The sequence below is a fragment of the Gracilinanus agilis genome, chromosome 5, assembly GCF_016433145.1.
Source record: "Gracilinanus agilis isolate LMUSP501 chromosome 5, AgileGrace, whole genome shotgun sequence".
In the NCBI taxonomy this organism is placed as follows: domain Eukaryota; kingdom Metazoa; phylum Chordata; class Mammalia; order Didelphimorphia; family Didelphidae; genus Gracilinanus; species Gracilinanus agilis.
In genome coordinates, this window is record NC_058134.1 from 287,592,734 (window position 1) to 287,606,101 (window position 13,368).

Sequence of the window (13,368 nt, forward strand, 5' to 3'; positions counted from 1 at the left end):
TGCCTCCATCAGTAGTTTCTCTGGCTCTCTGACTCTGCCACTGAAGGCAGTGGCCCAGGGCTTCTTTCCCCCATTCTACTGTCAGGACCAAAGAACATCATCTAAAAGATAAACAATAAATGATCAGGTAGAAGGAGGGAAAAGGAGTGAGGAGTGGGGCAGGAGACTGAAAGGGTATAATTGAGAAAGGTAGTACAGAAAGCTGCTCCCAATTAAAATGACAAAATGAAGGAAAAAAAAACCCATATATATATAAAACCTAAAAGCAGAGTATATGAATGCTTAATCTTGTGGGAGGTCAGGACAGCATCTGCAGAAAGCCTGGCATGCCAGGTCAAGGCCCAGCCACAAGGAGATAAGGCATTACTCTAAAACGGACCACGGTATTTTGGTCACAGGATGTTCTTCCTCTTCCTCCTCCTCCCTCTGAGCCTACTCCCCATTGTGAATGTCTTTTATATACTTTATATATACACATATATATAATATAGAATCTGTCTTTTGTTAAAAAGTATTTCAATGATCATATATATATTTATCAAGGCATGATGGCTTTAAGGAAAGGGGAAGGGGAAGGATCCATCATGGGGGAGGTTTAAGATAAGTAAAGCAGAAAGGGGGAAGAGGTTGGGGAAAGAATTTTAAAAGGAAACCGTCTGGGGTCAAACGCTCCTTGGAGGGTGACTGGAGGGGTCACATCACCAGCTTCCCCTCAAGCGCCCATCCTGCAGGGGTACCAGGGCCCCACCTCATCTCCCACACTTCCCATTGCTGTGCATCTTCAATACCTCTTGGCTCCCTCTCCCACACGTCTCTTGGACCCATGCTACCTTGTACCCCAGGCTTTATGGGTAAAGCCCGTGTCTCTGGCACTGGGCGCCCAATCTCAGAAGCCATTGCCACTGATATTGATGGACTGCAGGTCAGCTACCTGCATGACGTTGATACCACTGTTAGCGAGTCGGGCAATGCCCTCTGGGCAGATAGCTTCCATTGCTACCATGTTGGTGGTGATGAGGGCAGAAGGAGTGGGAGTGCCACTGCCCTCTGAGCCTGCCCCGCTGTCCAGGGGCATGGTGCCTACGCTCAGGGCCACTCCTGGGCCTCCTTTTTTATTCTGGTGGGTCTTGATGTGCTTTGACAAGTGGTCACTCCTCATGAAGCGTTTGGGGCATTCAGGGCAGGCAAACTTCTTCTCACCTGTATGAAAGGAGAAAAGCAGGGTAAGGAGACATCACTTTGGTAAATAGGTAAAGAGGGAGGGCCGGCCAAAGGACCAGGGACCTCGCCAAGTCTCTAGCCTTAAAACATGTTAGAAGTGCCTGCTAAGATAATCTCAGAGGGTGTTGTCAAATTTGTAAAGCTAGCCTGTGCTGCTCTCCAGGAGGAGTCTCTGTTTTGCCCCAAAGAAGGATGCTATTAAATCTCTAAAGTTCCTACCCAGTGCATCTGGCCATTAAGCCCTTCTGTGAGATAAAAATAATCAGCAGCCCCTAGAGCAGTGATGGCAAACCTTTTAGAGACTGAGTGCCCAAACTGCAATCCTCATACCTCATGTGAGCCACCCCCTGCTGAGTGGAGGGATGGGTGATGAGAGGGGGAAGGCAACAGCCCCTTCTTACACTCGTGCCATAGGTTTACCAACATGGCCCTAGAGGAATCATTCTAGTACAGATAGCGATGGGGAGGGGAAACACAAGTACCAGAACAAGTCCTTTATTTGATATTTTTTGCAGAGGAAGGGAGAAGCAGAGCCTTGCCATGATGGACCTATTAGGAGAGGGCTGGGAACAGAGGAGGAGGAGGAAAAAGGGATTCAGAGGTCCTTTGGTTACCTCTAAAACTAAGGTACTCTGGGTCTAATCTACCTCCTCCTCTCTAATACCCTGAGATCTATGAATTTTCTTCCTTGAAGACCTTTTGAAACAGGTCCACTTTCAGACGACTTAATTGTTAGGGAGCTTGTCATTACAATTCCTCCAAATCTGTAACTTGCAGCCCTTGGTCCTGGTTCTATACTCCAAAGCCATCATAAAAAGTCTTAACTTCTCTTCTACATGAATTGGCCCAAATAGTCAAGCCTGCTCTAGAGTAGGTTCTGTGAAGTCGTATTTGTGCCTTTTGCTTTTTTTGGTCACATTCTTCTCCTACTATATTTCTTTCTCCTTTTCTCATCAAGCGTTCTCTTTTCAAAGACAAAACTTTCTAAAACCTCACCAAAATAAGTTCTGTCATACTTTACTCTGAAGTGCTTATGTTAAAAATGGAAGGTGATGACTAGGTTTGTCACTAGAATATATGCATAATTTGTTTTTCCCACTAGACACTAAGTTCACCAAAGACCTTGTCTAATATTGTGGCAGAAAGGGTCCTGGAGCAGTAGGTATCTGGTTCAGGACTTGGTTCTGGCCCACTGATAACCTTTTTGGGTCTACCTCTGCCCCCTGGCTGGTGCTCCGGTACCTGTGTGTGTACGCTTGTGCCGCTGAAGCTCATCTGAGCGGGTGAAGCGCTTTCCACAGTACATCCAGGAGCAGACAAAGGGCCTCTCCCCTGTGTGCCATCGTAGGTGTGCCCGAAGGTGAGAGGTCTTGCCATAAACTTTGCCACAACCTGGCATGTGGCAGATATGTTGTTTCTTTTTCCCAGGATCCCCAGAGCCCCTGTCAGAGAGAACATTCATCAACTGTCAATACCTTCTGAGATAGGAATAACATGACACCCCTGTCCCCTCCCACTTGTGCACACCAGCCTTTAGATACAGGAAACCCTGAGAAATCACACAGCTTAGGGAGCACCAGGGCTTTTCCTACTATCTTTACCCCAGGAAACAAACAAGATTCGAAATCATGAGTGCTTGCCACTTGCCCTCTATTGTCCTTTGCATATCAGATCTCTTATTGTCCTATATGCCTTACTGAGTTTCAGTGGAGCAGCTAGGGGACCCCATGCAAGAGTCCTGGGCCTGGAATCAGGAAGACCTGGGCTCAAATCCAGCCTCAGACTCTTCCTAGCTGCACAAGTCACTAAACTTTTATCTGCCTCAGTCTCCTCAACTATGAAATGGGGATAATAACAGGGTCATTGTGAAGATCAGATGGGAGAATAATTGTAAAGTATTTGGCACACAGTGCCTGTCACATAGTAAGTGCCATATAAACGTGAGTTTTTATTATCATCAAGAAATGAGCACAGAAAAAAATTGTGCAGTTTAAGCATCATTGTCAGGTATCTAAAAGGATGATTATAATGCTAAATTCTAGATATTACTCATGGAAAACACTATGAGTTAGCCATTGATTTCTGGCTGGTTATTTATGCGCCTCTCCTTAATCCTTTGGAATACTCTAATAATGTAGGCATAAGCACCCTTTCCTAGGATGAAGATAATGCCTGGGAAAACTAAAAGGAAGGAATTGATTGCAGAAAGAACTAAAGAACTTACTTTTTTTTTTGAAGGATGAAAAGATTTAAAGAATACAGGCCCATTAAGATTCTAGTGTATTATTGAAAAATTAATACTATACCAAATATAATATGCTAAAATGTAATATTTAGAAATTGGTTTGGAAATATATTTTAGTTAAAAAAAAAGAAAATATTATTGTGGTTGCCATTTTAAAAATAATTAATCCTTAAGTCTCAAGGATGATAGTAGCTTTTAACAATATAGTTTTACTATAAATACAGTCTTAGAAAGAAATAAGGAAGGAAGGAAATAATCCTAGCCTATCACCCTAATCTTACCAGCTCACTGAGATTCTTCCCCCTGAGCTGAGCCACCAACCTCCAGACAAAAGCTCCTCTTCTCTACAGTTTCATTCCTCTCTCCTTTTTCCACGTCACTTCCTTTCCCTGTGCCCTGGTCTACAGACTCTCAGGAGCCAAAGTCTCTGTTTGGAGCATTCCAGCTAAGCTAATGGGCTGGTTCAGATGATATATGTGGTGAAGTTATTGGCATACTTCTAATTTAAGCCCCTTCCAATATATCATTGTTCCCAACACCAATTTAAGTTGCCCCCTACCCTTCCCTACTCTAAGACAAATGAAATTTATTTTGAAATTTCAGGAAGATGACTTACCTCCCTTCACTGTCTTTACAATAGGGGCAGGTACAAGCCTCCCGTCGTGTCCTCCGACCAGGCTGGGGTTGAGGGTCTGAGCTGGATTCTCCTTCTACCCCCCCAGCTGTGTCATCGTGCATTCCATCACCACTAGCCCCGTGAAGGCCAAGTTGAGCCCCATGGTCCCCTGTAAGAGAAAGAAAAAGAATTCAATCCTGTTATCACAACATTAGCTATACAACTTTAGCAACTCCCTTGAATTCGTGAAAATACATTCCTCACTTAATTCTGGATTTTATTAAAAATCCTCCCAGTTAGCCAGTTTTTGAAACCTCAGAGTTGCAGAATGAGAAACTTTCAAGTTGGATAGTCCTTTAGCCCAAGCCCTGCTTGGTGGTGAGGAGGAAATCACAAAACAGCCCATTCAACCAAACTAAACCCTACACTAAAAATGTCCATCCATTGTAAAGATTAAGTCTAGGAGGGTGATATTAGAAAATGTAAGTAAAAGAAAGCCTACCCATTGTTTCACAAAACCACCCTTCAAATATTTCAAGTAAGTAACATTAATCTAGTCTTCCTTTTCCTTTTAATTCCTCCAAATGCCTGAGCTGTGAATTCTCCTGCTACTCTCTGTTTACCAAATGACTATTCCTTAGCTCAATGGAGACTGATTCTCCATGACCTGCCCCTGTATGGACACTTCCAGGCTCTTCTGAGCCCTCTTCTTTTCTCTCTCCAATAGGTTCAATGGTCATCTTTAGCTAAACAATTCCCACCTGGTCTAAGACTCAGCCCTAGGTCATCTGCTGCCTAAAAGCTGTTCAAAAGAGTAATCATTCACTCCTCCCCATCCACCCTTTTCTTCCTAACATCCTTGTTTCTGATAAGGGCATCAGTCATCCTTGACCCCTTGTGCTTCTTCCCACATATCTAATCAGTTGTCAACTTCTCCAGCTTCCGCTGCTCTCCACTGCCACAGCTCCCACCACCTCTAGTCTAGACTGTCATAAAAGCCTCTGAAGTGGCCTCCCTGCCTCTACTCTCTTCAAGCCACCCTACACAGAGGTGCCAAAAGGGCATTTCTAAAGCACAGGCATGATCACATCATTCCCAGCTGAAGAAATTCCAGTGGTTGCCTACTATCTCTAGGATCCCACACAAACTCTGAAGTAGGAATACCCATTAAGTATCTTATGACCTGGCTAATCTCCTTTGTGCCCTATGCCATCTAGCTAAACTGGCATTCTCCCATTGGGCACATCCCACCTCCCTCCCAGTGGCTGATTGTTGCCCTTCTTAGAATTCACTCCATCCTCCCACCTGGGCTTCCTGGAATACCAGCCCCCTGCCAGGACCTCCTCCAAGGGGGAGGGGGGAAGAGAGGGAGAGAGACCCTGTGCTGAGCACTTCACAATTATCTCATTTGATCCTCACAGGCACCCTGTGAGGTGGGTGCTATTATTATCCTCCTCTTACAGTAGAGGCAAACAGAGGTAGCTTGTGCCCAGGGTCCCACAGCTAGTTAATGTCTGAGGCTGACTGATTAAACCTGGTCTTCCTGTTTTGCCGGGCCCAGTGCTGGCCCATTGTGGGCACTTCTTACATCCTTCTTCACTGCTTTCTGGATTCTGACCTGTATTTCTTCCAATGTAGCCTCAGGGGGCCTAGTTTTTCAAGCCTCCTGGTCATGCCCATACCCCTCCTGCCTCTTTACCTGTACTGGTATTTAACCAGGTCTTCCAAGCCCCACCATTTTTAAAATCTGAATTTAAATTTACCCTTCCTGAATGTTAATTAGTTATTTTCAGGTGACTCTCTAACCTCTCAAGACTTTTTTGGATCCTGTTCCTTTGTTGGTTTAGGATTTGCATTCATCCAAAATCGCTGCTCTCACTATCCTCCTTCATCCTAGGCTTAAACACACTCTCTTCCATTCTGTTCTAAGCAGGTCTACTCAAGTGTCATCCAATAAATAATACAACATCTGCCCCAAGCCACTACTTATTTATCCCTTCCAAATTCATGGAATCTCTAGATTGGCACCCAGATATCATCATGGCTAAATGTTCTTAACCTGTGTCACCCAGCTCACCACTAGGCCGGGGTTTATGGAATCAACAGGCAAGGTAAAGGTTTTAACAGTTTTAATTATGTTCAACTAAAAGGTGGGAAAGGGATTTCTATACTTAAAATCTAAAGGGCAAAACCACAGGGCAAGGGGAGGACTTCTCTACTCTAATTTTAAGTGATCTAAGCAGATAGGACCAAAGGAGCAGTAATGGAGTTTGGGAGCCTGCATCAGACCTGGTTCCTGTCAGGCTTGACCAGCACAGCTAAGGACTGAGGGTGGCTTTGGGGTTTCTCACAGTAATCCACAGATGATCTCAGGATGTCAAAAGCCAAAGTGGTTCAAGGTATCTAAGTTGAGAGGGTGTGCTTGAGATGCTGTCCACCAGATCCCAAACTCCTCCTCCTCCCTTGGTGCTGCTCTGCAGTTCTTGTCCCCTTGCTAGATGCCACCACCACACAGGATCCCAGGGAAATCAGGAAGCAGGGTGTCCTTAACTCTGAGATCTCCCAGGGCTAACAACAGTTTGTGCCAACCACTAATGGAGTCTCTCTCAGGGCATAAGCACCTTCCTGCTCCTTCATTCCATTTTGGAATGCTCCAGCTCCAGCCCTTCCTGTCCCACCTTAATACTTAATTAATTATCAACTAATCTTCCTCACAACACCTGGTATCTGTGAATTTGCTTCACCTCCTTCCTTTAATATTTTGATAACTGTATCTCAATATGATGTTTTCTTTGCAATGCTGTGTATTATATTGTATGTATTTAAAAACAAGATTTTGAGGCAGGTCCTATAGGCTTCACCACTGACTGCTCCAGGGGCCTAAGGTGACAAAAGAAATGAAAAACTCCTGGTCTAGGTTCAACCCACACCTGACTAGGAATCCCACCTACAGTATCCTGATACTTTTCCTGAGTTCCAAAATACTGCAAAGGCTACATGGATGACAGCTACATACATACCTCCTGTTAAAATTCTAAATGCTCTAGAGAATCCTTAAGCAATATAGCCAATGTTCCCCAAATCTCAAGGCAATTCCCAAATTCTAAGGACATGTGCACCATGGTTGATGGTGGTAGGAAATAGAAAGACAGAATAAATTCCTCTAATGATACTTTCTTTTTCTGGAATACTTTATAAATCCAAACTGCTTTACAGAACAAGTTCAAGTATTACATCTTGTCTTTATCTGTGTATCTCTCAAAGAATACACCCTCCAGAAAGTACATCAGGAGCTGGTGGAAGGACACCTACTTCCAAGGAACTATGAATTGAAAGCAATGATAATCTACTGATTATGCAACTTACTTCATCCGAAACAGAAAAAAGCTTTCTTAGAGAAAGAAGAGATTTCATTCTAAAAACCATAGTTACAATCCAGAAAACTAAAATAAAATAAAAAACAATAGTTCCTGCTTCTAATAATTTTTTTTAACCTTCAATTTGTTTTTCTTTCACCTTTAAAGCCACAGGAGCCACCTTCTAACTCTTCCACTTCTAACACTAACTCTAACATTCTCCAGGGCTGGGTTACAACAGAAGGTGGGAGATTTTAAGAAGAAACTTTTGACACTCTTCTCTCAGAAGTTAATATTGTGATTCTATAGAGAAAATATCCTGGCCCAGCGAAGGGAAGGAGATAGCATTAGTGACAACACTCCACAACTACAAACACGCAGGAGATTACAATTTAGAGTTGATTGCTTTTGTTGATAAAGTTCCTATCATGTGCACTGTACTACAGCAGAGAAGAAATTATCCAGGTTATGTGGATGTGACAGATATATTATGCTATTTAATATCACTTACAACTTAAGACCAAATTTGTGAGAATTCATTACACTTTCTGAAATCAATCCAATAGGACACAATGCTGTAACAAATACCTGGCAGTTTCTAAGGCTGGATGGCATTTTCTTAAATTAGAGGAGGGGATAAAAGTCACAGAATATTTAAAAAAATATTTTTTTTTAAAACCATTACCTTTAGTTTTGGAGTCAATACTGTGGCTCCAAGGCAGAAGAGTGGTAAGGACTAGGCAATGTGTGTGTGTGTGTGTGTGTTAAGTGACTTGCCCAGGGTCACACAGGTAGGAAGTGTCTGAGGCCAGATTTGAACCCAGGACCTCCCATCTCTAAGCCTGGCTCTCAACCCACAGAGCCAACCAGCTGCCCCCACAGAATATTAATACTAAAAAAAACTTAAGGAGGGGGCAGCTGGGTGACTCCGTGAGTTGAGACAGTATTAAAAATTAATTAAAATAAAAGAACCTGTGTAAATGGAATTAACTCTAGCCCATTCATAGCTAAACTCTTACTTACCCTAGGCAGAGAAATGATGCAATCCTCACCTCCCTTAATGGGGAGGGGGGACGAGTTACCCACTCGTGACAATAAGTAACAAATCAAGAACAAGGGACAGCCCTTTGGGCAGTCCAAAATCAGGGTAGAGACTGCCATTTGTCCACTTGAATTAGAGGTGGACCCATGGGAAGTGACGAAAGACACCATCTCTTTAAGTATGTTGGTTACTTCCTGTGGAGGCAGTTCCCGTTTTGAACTTGGTGCTGAAAGACTTCCCTTGAGACCTCAGGCAGCGTCTACTCTGTATTGTCATGTGGGTAAGTTAGGCTGACTTCCTTGGCCTACCTAAGCCGCTTCCAAACTCTGCCTTAAGTAGGCTCTAGTCTATCTGGTTGCTAAGCCTTGTGGCTTATAGCTTCATTTATTTAGCCTTTTAACCTTCTCTCTTGTCCAGGCCTCCACAGGCCTGGACTAGCCTCTCCCTTTCTCTTTATTTCCATACCTTTACCATCCTAATTGTAAATAAACAGCCTAACCCGACGGTGACTTGGGTGTGATTTAATTACGGAATCAACCTGAATTGTTGATTCCTGGTGGCCACACATCTATAAAATACCTAAATTTCCCTCTTACAAACCTAAGGGCTCCTTTAGTCCAACCACACATTTTACAGACATGGGAACTAAGGTTCAGAAAGGTAAATTTATGTCATAGTCTGAGAGGCATCCAGTTACCTCATGTTGCTTAAGCCCAGTGACTAGCATGTTATGAATAACTCATACTAAAACATATACATATGACTTACTTTTGGCCAATCACAGTTCTCACAAAGACTAGATGAGATTAGCACTGGAAGAGGACACATCAGAAGGAATTCATGCTTCAGATAAAGATTAAGCTGGATGATCTGGGAGGTCTTTTTCTAACATTAGAATTCGATGACATATCTTGCCCAAGGTTACTAAATGAGTTAATGGCAGAAACAGGGCGGAGCAGCCTAGACCTTGTTATCTAGCTAGTATTCCTTCTCTGAAATCAGGATCTTTCCTTCTTTGTGTTCAGGCACTTAGGATGGCTTAGGACCAAATCAGGGACCCAGGTGATATTTCTATAAGTAAACACCAATGACTAGTGCTCTGGCCTGCTCTCTTGGCTTTTCAAAAAATGGAAATGAGGAAGGTATGGTCTATTGTTTTTCTGCCACTGATCTTGAGACCTCCTCTTCACAACAAGCCAGCCCTCCCGTGTGGGACCAGTATCTGGAGGTTTTTCCTAGCTATATACTCAGCATTCTCGAATACAAAGTTTAACATTTTTTTGATTTTGTGACCAAGTTGCCACTAAGCCCAATGTTCCCCTCTCTAAGTGTTGCAGGGCACATTAAAACAAACAAACCAAACCTAATCTAATTGAGTTTTGTTTTTAGATTTGAAAATTTAACATACTTTTGAATAAATGGAAACCTGCCCCCAACACCAGGTATTAGAAAAATGTCCTTCACTGTTCCAGGTAAATAATATTATTAATTAGTCTTTTAAATTAGCTCAGAAATTGCTTTGCAAATGAATAATGGCTCCCCCTTATGGTGATATAGAGCTTGTCCTTGAAATAAGCATACGTGGCTCAAGAGATTTGCTGTTAGGACAAGTCATGGGTAGATTAGCAAAAAGTTCACTGTAGAAGAGAAGTTTTCCAAGTGTTTGCAGAAAGTCTACTTTGGATCTTTAGTTAGGAGGAACGCAGAAGATGAACAAACCAATTTCCCCAGATCATTCCAAAGCTTTAACACCATCTGAGAAGCTGGGCAGATAAATCCTTTTTTCTCAGTTTCCTCTGCTCCACCTTCCAGCAACTGTTACAATTTAATAGGAAATAATCTTCCCCGGTTTTACTTAAACATAATTATAAACTTCTGAACCCAGTGGAGATCTCGAATTCCCCTCTCCTTTCAGAACAGACTAGAAGTGAGGTGATTAGGTCAATTAATTGTGCCTCACAGTCCTTTCATGCTTTTGTTTGGGAGAGCACTAAATAATTATTTAATTCATTTAAAGATGGGTGGGGTGAATACCAGCAAAGCATCAAATGAACTGTTTCCAATTCTCTTTAATTTAATTAATTTAATTGCAGAAAGAAAATGGTTACACCTTTAAATGCAGTATTGGTTAAAGGCTGAAAAAGATTAAAGAATCTTCTTTCCATGATGAAAAAAGCTAGTAAACCAAAGGCACAATTTAATGACATCAGGCTATAGACATTACCCATACTTCTCAGTTTACTTGAAATGACAAGCTGTGCCAGTCATGAACTTCCAAGGAAGACTACTAGGCTGAGTTAGACTGAGCCAAACACGTTGTCTTCCAAGAAGGGTCTTATAAAAAGCACCACAGATAAGGAGAGGATCTAGGAAGATTACAGGGAAAACAGCAAAATGACTGCAAAGTCTAGTTAAAATCTGAGTCTAGTCCCCTTATGTTCCTTCCCAATAGGCCATCACAGCCATCAGGTACACTCACGAACATTGAAGGAATCCAATTTCTACAAGGAATGAATTAAAATACACATAGCATTGTACCAGCTCCATCACTTTGTCTGTAGCTCATTTTATACAGAATTCCTGAGGAATAGCAGTCATTCACTGGAGGCAACACATTCAAAACCCAACCCCTACACCCCATCTCCTCAATACAAAAAGAGTCAAAAGCAAAAGCAAAAAAAGTGAGACGTTGAAAAACCAAAAGAGACATCGCAAAGTCCCAGCACCTCATCAGAGAAGCTCTATCTTAAGCTTATTTATTATTACTAAGAGCAGCTGTGGACCTATAAGAATAGTTAGTTGGTTGCCCTACATACTTGCTATCACTGGCGATAGCTTTTGACTCACACTCTCTCTCTATGTCTCTGTCAAAGGCAACTGGAGATGGCTCCAGGTACAACGGATGACCTTGGCTTCTTCCATGTCTAATCAGCTCTAAGTGCTCCCCAGCACCTGCTTCTACTGCCTCCATCAGACTCTTCCCTCAAGCACAAAAGGCCTGCCAGAAGTCAATGAAGGTTAGGAAGGGCACAAGCAATGACCAGACATAAAGCTTACAAGTGCTGAGGGGACTATACCAGAGAAATTATGAGAAAAAGAAGAAACCCAAGAAATAATAATATAAACAATAATGTGAAATAATAATAGAAGCCCAAGGGACAAACACCCATGGAAAGAGTCATTCTATAGCAAATAATAGTCTGAGGGAAGTGAAAATGGTTTGTCTACAAGTTCTCTAAAAAAGGATAAAAGAAATAAACTCAGAGATTAAAAAAATTAAATTCAATATGAAAATAAGAATTCTGGAGAAAAAAATGGACAGAGAATAAATAGCTTAAAGTAGAGATGGAAAAGCCTACAAGCCAGTGCATAAGCTAAAAAGTTGCATGAAACAATAAAAATTCAATGATTTGAAGAGAATATTTTAACATACCAAAAGATTGGAAAAAATGAAAAATGCTAATCTAATCCAAGAAAATGATCTATCAAAAAAAGGTTAAAAAAAAGATATTCAAGCCCATGAAAACCATGACCCAAAGACTTGGATACTGTGAATGAAATCATGGCAGAAAACTGCCCAGCTCTATTCTTAAACAGAAAAAAAACCCCCACCAATTAATTACCTCCTCAAAACCCCCAAAATGAAAACACCCATGATTGTCAGAGCCAATATCTGGAGCTTCAAAGTTTAAAATAAAAAATACTATAAGCACCAGAAGAAAAAGTCGAAGCACAAAGGAACAATGGTGTGCATTATATAAGACATAGCAATTAATCTCTAAAAAGTTAAGAAAGTCCAGGAATACATATAATATTCTCCTAAAAAAGATAATAGCTTACAATCAATTTACCTCCACAATAGTATAGTATCCTAGAGAGGAAAAAGTCTCCCAGGGCTCATGATAATTCCAAATGACACATTTGATCAGAACTGAGGAGAAATTTTGAAATGCAAACCAGGAATAAAGAGAATACCAGACAGGTAATTAAATGAAAGGCAAAAGATGATGTTCCTAGGTTCAAATGAGAGAAGAAAGGGGTCTCTTCCAAATTCCACTATCTTCAAAGAACACAAAGAGTTAAGTAATATGCAGACACAGAGACTGGCTATGATTTGTTTTATATTGTTTGCTTTGAGAGTAAAGAAAAAGAAAAAGATGGGGGAAAAAAAGACTATATTAAAGGGGAGATAACATTTCCAGTAATTGAAAGAAAAGCAGTGAAAGACAAAAGAAGAAATGGGTTTACAAGTGAATCCTATCAAACAGAAAAATTCCAATATTATATAAATTGTTTATGAAATTAGGGAATGGCAAGGTCCTACCAAATTCTATAAGACAAATAAAGTCCAGATACCTAAACCAGAGGACAAAAGAGAAAAACCACAAAATAACATCACCAAGGCTTTAACAATATATATATTTTAAATATTATATATACTATGACCAGATATGATTTATACTAATTAAGAATGTTCTAATATTAGAAAAACTATAACTATAATAAACCACATTAACAAAAACAAAATCATAATTCTATCAACAGAAAGAGAAAATCCTTTTAACAAAATATACCACTGGGGGAAGTTGTGTGACTCAGAACTGAGAGCCAGGCCTAGAGACTGGGAAGTACTAGGTTCAAATCTGGCCTCAGACACGTCCTGGCTGGGTGACCCTGGGCAAGTCACTTAACCCCCCTTCCCTAGCCCTCACCTATTTTTCTGTCTTGGAACTAATACAAAGCATTGATTCTAAGACGGTAAAGGTTTAAAAATATATGTACATACTATTTAATAGTTAAGAACAGGGATTCCCAAAGTGAATGGTGAGTGCTGCAGCAATGGGGGGTGATGGCCACAAGTGCATTTATCTTTCCTATTAATTGCTAT

General features: G+C 41.3%; 1 protein-coding gene across 2 annotated transcripts in view; it reads right to left on the reverse strand.

Moving 5' to 3' along the window:
* Positions 1 to 526: 526 nt before the first annotated feature.
* SP1 (Sp1 transcription factor) overlaps positions 527 to 13,368 on the reverse strand; it is a 58,723-nt gene continuing 45,881 nt past the window's right edge. For both annotated transcript variants that reach the window (XM_044679514.1, XM_044679515.1), the window contains 3 exons: positions 4,083 to 4,251; positions 2,464 to 2,663; positions 527 to 1,200 (listed from right to left, as the gene is read on the reverse strand). In XM_044679514.1, coding sequence (XP_044535449.1) covers positions 887 to 1,200; positions 2,464 to 2,663; positions 4,083 to 4,251 — 683 coding nt within the window. In that variant the 3' untranslated portion in view covers positions 527 to 886. The remainder of the gene's footprint in view (positions 1,201 to 2,463; positions 2,664 to 4,082; positions 4,252 to 13,368) is intronic.